The 5,145-nt window shown below is 32.2% G+C and overlaps 1 protein-coding gene across 1 annotated transcript; it reads left to right on the top strand.

The window, feature by feature from the left end:
* The first annotated feature begins 317 nt into the window (after window positions 1-317).
* On the top strand, window positions 318-4,555 carry LOC105314663 (uncharacterized). The gene is made up of 25 exons (XM_011408959.2): window positions 318-630; window positions 688-804; window positions 854-998; window positions 1,055-1,434; window positions 1,479-1,539; window positions 1,587-1,651; window positions 1,711-1,855; window positions 1,904-2,057; window positions 2,115-2,239; window positions 2,286-2,415; window positions 2,457-2,543; window positions 2,589-2,649; window positions 2,706-2,752; window positions 2,797-2,956; window positions 2,997-3,091; window positions 3,132-3,204; window positions 3,250-3,331; window positions 3,377-3,477; window positions 3,534-3,646; window positions 3,690-3,809; window positions 3,868-3,923; window positions 3,973-4,046; window positions 4,092-4,240; window positions 4,297-4,438; window positions 4,496-4,555. The coding sequence occupies exons 4-25, from the start codon at window positions 1,354-1,356 to the stop codon at window positions 4,508-4,510; spliced, it is 2,136 nt and encodes a 711-aa protein (XP_011407261.2). The 5' UTR covers window positions 318-630; window positions 688-804; window positions 854-998; window positions 1,055-1,353; the 3' UTR covers window positions 4,511-4,555.
* The last annotated feature ends 590 nt before the right edge of the window (window positions 4,556-5,145 follow it).

The raw sequence follows: 5,145 nt of genomic DNA, 5'->3' as shown, positions 1-5,145 counted from the left end.
GTCGTGATTTATACTTTTTAACGCCGGAAATGCGTTAGACATATCACGTGAAGCGTAGTAGTATAAAATAGAATTGTACAGACCCTAAACAGTCATACTGTAGACATCTTTTTAAATATGGAAACTCTGATTCAAGAGCACCTCATAAACTCTGGTGTAGACGAAAGTGACTTAAAGAACAAAATTGTCCCACATCTTTGGGAAAAAGGCTTTAAAAAAGTTGCAGATTTTGAATTTCTAGAAAGTCAAGATTTAGATGGCAAGTTTTAATCTCATTGCATGCAAAATAGCCTCAAACTGTATCATCTACAGATTTGGATGTCAATGATGTCATCAAGAGAAGACTGTGGAAGTTTATCCATGCTGGAGATCAATCCATAACCATAAAGTCAGAATCAAATGGTGACTCAAATCAAGATGCAGAAATATACATTCGATATATCTTTTGCAATTGTGATCTTTTTGCGAATGATATAACTGAAATGAGGCTTAGGGACATAAAACCATCAATGAAGCTCAAGGATATAACAAAGAAGATACATAGTGAAAACAAAATTCCTCAAGAGGAAACAATCGAGCTATATTCAAGTCATGGATACCCATTACAAAATAATGAGATAACTGGAGAAGGTATAGATCTAAATAACTAAAATCTATCTTTATCTAATCTCCACTTTGATTCACTAGGTACATTGAGACATTGGAAAATAGACGATGGTGACTTATTTTATGTATTAAGAAGGCTGAAAGAGCAACCACAAATGAAAGAGTTTGTTTCATTACCTGAAGTAGATCACAACATTGGTAGGACCCAGTATAAAGTAAACTAATAATGTGAAAATTTAATAATTAGGTCAAGAAACTTTTGTAATTGAAACTCCTTTCCATGGCTCATTCCCAGTTAATGCATACATGGATTGTGACTCACCAGAAGACATAGCACAAAAAGTTTACAATGTTACTGAATTGCAAGTTCCTTTTATGTCACTCTATGTGAGGTGAGGTATACATGTAAATACTTAGCTAACTTTATGACAAAAACTTTTATGGATAGGAGGGGATATGAACATCAAAGAATGACAGCATTTACAGAATTAAAGGATAGGGATCACATTAGAGTTGTATTGAGAAACCCATTAGAAATTGTTCAGCCTCATTCTATTGATTATGGCAGCCAGAATTATCATTTTTTGGTTCCACAAACACCTAAAGGAATCACAAAATTTTTTTCAATACTTAAGTTAATTGTATGCAAACTATAATAGATACATTAATTGCATGTGATTGTTTATACAGTGTTCACCTCAGCCCTATAATAAAGAATATGACTTTGAAAAATTTTTGTCTTACTTAATGATACTCACTGATTTCCCTCCTTTGGTCTATGCATTACAAAATCTAAAAGAATTTTCTTTCCTTACAATATCTAGTTGGGTAAGTTCATTATACAACAAATAAAGCTTCTATGTTGTGTATAGACAGCACTAATTGAGGGTTTCTATTTACTTTTCAAAACAATCCTTGACTTCTTTGCTAAAGGTACAGTAAATTATTTGATGTGACATTTTTAAATACTATATATATAGTGAGCAAAGATGAAATCTTTGAATATTCAGATTACATTTTTTCCATATTCATACAAAAGTCACATGTAAGTTGAAAGAGGCTACAGAGCATGGCAAGTCCAATATCATATCATGACTATTTCAGAATATTGAAGAAACATGCACAGAAACACAGCAATGTTCATTGGTTTGCCCATTATCAGGAACAAGAATACATCAACCAGTCCGTGTAGATGTAGATATGACACAAGGTCCCTTTGATAAAGAAAACATCCTTGCTAAAATTGAAAGTATGTTACTTTAAATGACCCTTATAAAATTACTTTAACAAAATGTAGGTGATAATGACTTTGGTCAGTTTGGAGGCAAGCTTACAAAAGAACAGATAAAGAGAGACATTGAGACTGCTAAACTTCTCATGTATTTTCCATGGGAAACTGATAAAAAAGCATGTGTATGGACAAATCCACCAAAATATGTCAAACCACCCAAGTGAGATACAATATAATTAAAGAAGTTATATTCAAATTTTCAATTTTTACACTTAAGAATTTGTAAAAAGGTAGAGGTATCATTTAAGTGGTATGATATGTTAAACTCATTAAAAGAGCTACATATACTGAATCCTCAAGGATTATATAGCGGGGATGAGTGTTTAACTTACAATAGTGAAGGTTAGCTTGTGCATGGTTCTAAAAATATTTAAAATCTTATATATAGCACATTTGATATACTTCCTTGGCTCAACAAAGAGCACAGATGAAAAGCGAAGATTCTACAATGCATGTGCTGATGTTGAAAGTAGCTACCAACAAGTGATACACAAATCTGAACTTGAGACAATTGGAAAGTTAGCCATTTATATTTAGCTCAATAATGAAATAGTTGTAGCTCAGGCCTTGAGATGCAAGTTACATCTGATATATGGAAAGTTATCAACAAAGACACTGAGGAAATTCAAAACTATGATGAAATAAGGTGCCTTTGATTGGTGTCATTCATTAGTGAAATTATGGTATATAGAAAATCTGCTGTCATTTCACCTAAGGAAAGTATACAGTGGGAAACAGAAGAAGCAATTGTGGTAAATAACATACATGTACAGGTATTTTATCTAGACCTAATGGTTTTATGCCATAGATACTATTTGATCAAAGTGGTTCAATGAAAAACGTAGTTTTCAAAGAGTAAGTGTGCAAGCATTTTTAAAACTTTTAGAGCAGAAACATAGAATGGGGAACATGACAAGAATTGATGCTGCTAAACAATTGTTCAACAGTTTTGCAACACGGACTCAAGCATATAAGCTGCACCATGCACTAGGACTAACTATATTTGGATCAGAAGTCACTGTAAAACTAAAGCTCACAAATAACACTGAGGAATTTGAGGTATATTAAATCAGAATTATGATTTGCATAAATACAATAGACAAGTTTGAAAGACATTGGCATAAAAGGTTCAACAGAATTGACAGCAGCAGTTGTTAATGCAGTTCAGCAACTTAGACAGTTTAATTGCAAAAGGTAAAATTCTTTATAAATCACAAATTAAAGCTGATTTTAGGAGAATAATGTGCTTAACAGATGGACACAACACCTCGAGAACTACATATGAAACTGCATTAAGCTCTGCAAAGGTATGCTAATGACAGAATATTATTTATTTCATATTATTCTTTAAGGAAGCTAATGTAATTGTAGATACAGTTTTATTGACATTCCCTGGAGATAATAATGAACAAAAGGCATTCTCTCATGCAACGGGTCTCAATATATCATTTTGCTTGCTAAACTAAACTAGCCTTATAGGAGGTGTTTGTGTTCTCCCTAAAACAATGCAGGAAGCACTCAGATACTTTGAATTAGATGCAATGCTCTCACTGAGTGAAAGGGTTTCTAGACAATTTTCAGTATGCAATAATTATTATGACAATTTTTTATGTGATTCAATCCATCAATTACATAGACTGACTTAAGTGTGTTAAAAGACACCACTAATTATCCATATGAGACAGAGACTAGCTTTAAATCAATCTACATTGAAGCATTTCACAAAGTAAAGACACAGTCAATAAAAAGGTATATTAATAGTAAGAAAAAATATTGTTAATGTTGCACAAAGTCACATAGATCAGTTGAAAGAAACACCAAGCAATTCACAGCAACGAAGAATATTAAGAGAACTTAGAGAGTTCATGCATAATCCTCATCACAGTATAGCAGTTTATCCAAGTCAAAACAAGTGAGCCCATTGATAAAATAAGCGGATCATTTATTTTGTAATTCACTCATACATGTAGCTATGAGAAATGGAAAGTACTGATGACTGCCCCAGAAGAAAGTGCTTATGCAGGAGGTTAACTCATATCACTATGCATGATTATAGAACAATATATTTGATTTAGGAGTATTTGCTCTGAGTGTTGAATTTCCTAAAAAGTATCCCTTTACCCAACCTGAAATACGATTTCTTACACCAGTATGGTTAAGCTATATATAAGCCTTATTTATTTACCACTGTTAGATATATCATTGTAATGTTAGTAGCAGCAGTGGGAGGATATGTCATGCAATACTTGGAGAATCATACACACCCTCCATCAGTATGAGAGAAATACTGAGCTACATTTATGGACTGTTGATGTGTCCTGACATTGATACTCCTCTTGACAGGCATGTATATTATGTAGATTCTATAAATTATTTATGAATAATTAATTTTATTATAGTGCACTTGCTGGAGAATATGGATACCAGAGTGGTAGAGACAAAAGTCATACTGAATATTTTCAAGCAGCAAGTGGATACTTTAGAAAAGCTGGGGAAAAAGTCAAATTGCATGCAAGTAGAGCATTTGATGATTTACACAAAGTTAGTTCAATGAAATAATTTTAAATTTATGATGAATAAAATCTCTACTTTCTGTAGGAATTTAGTGGATGACTTGTCTTGAACTATATGTACTATTCAAATTAACTATTTGCTGTATACATGTACATGTATGTTTAGTTTATTTTAAAAACTTCACAATTTAATAACAATGAAAACATCCATCTATGCAACAGTCTATCAAATGAACAATTACAGTACATAAAACATTACAATGTATATTGCCTAAATTAACAAAACATCAATTACTACATAGTAAGTGTTTAATGTAACATTGCTATTGGCTTAATCACGAAACAATGCTCTATGTACAAAGCTACATAAACATTATTTACCATGCAGCCAACTGAGCCTACATGAGCTTCACAATTAGCAATCAGAATTTGACCATTGTCTTTAATGACCTACATGTAAATGTGCAAAATTTCAAAAAACACAGCAAATTATAAGTGAACGTGTTTATAGAGGCAAAACATGCATAATGCTATTATGCCACACATCACTAGGATACTTTAGTTCTTTATAAACAAAAGCAAAACAACTGACGTAAAATAAAAGTTAAGGCTATACTTACATGCATAACTTGAAACGAGTGAAAACAACAAGTCAATTACTGAATGAAAGAGAAGCTTTATAGATATAAAGGCTTACGTTATAGCCTATGACAGAAGTATTTTGTTAGTCTGAAA

The sequence above is a fragment of the Amphimedon queenslandica genome, unplaced genomic scaffold (genome assembly GCF_000090795.2).
Source record: "Amphimedon queenslandica unplaced genomic scaffold, v1.1 AMPQUscaffold_12689, whole genome shotgun sequence".
Lineage (NCBI taxonomy): Eukaryota > Metazoa > Porifera > Demospongiae > Haplosclerida > Niphatidae > Amphimedon > Amphimedon queenslandica.
This window is presented reverse-complemented; position numbering and strand designations above follow the sequence as displayed.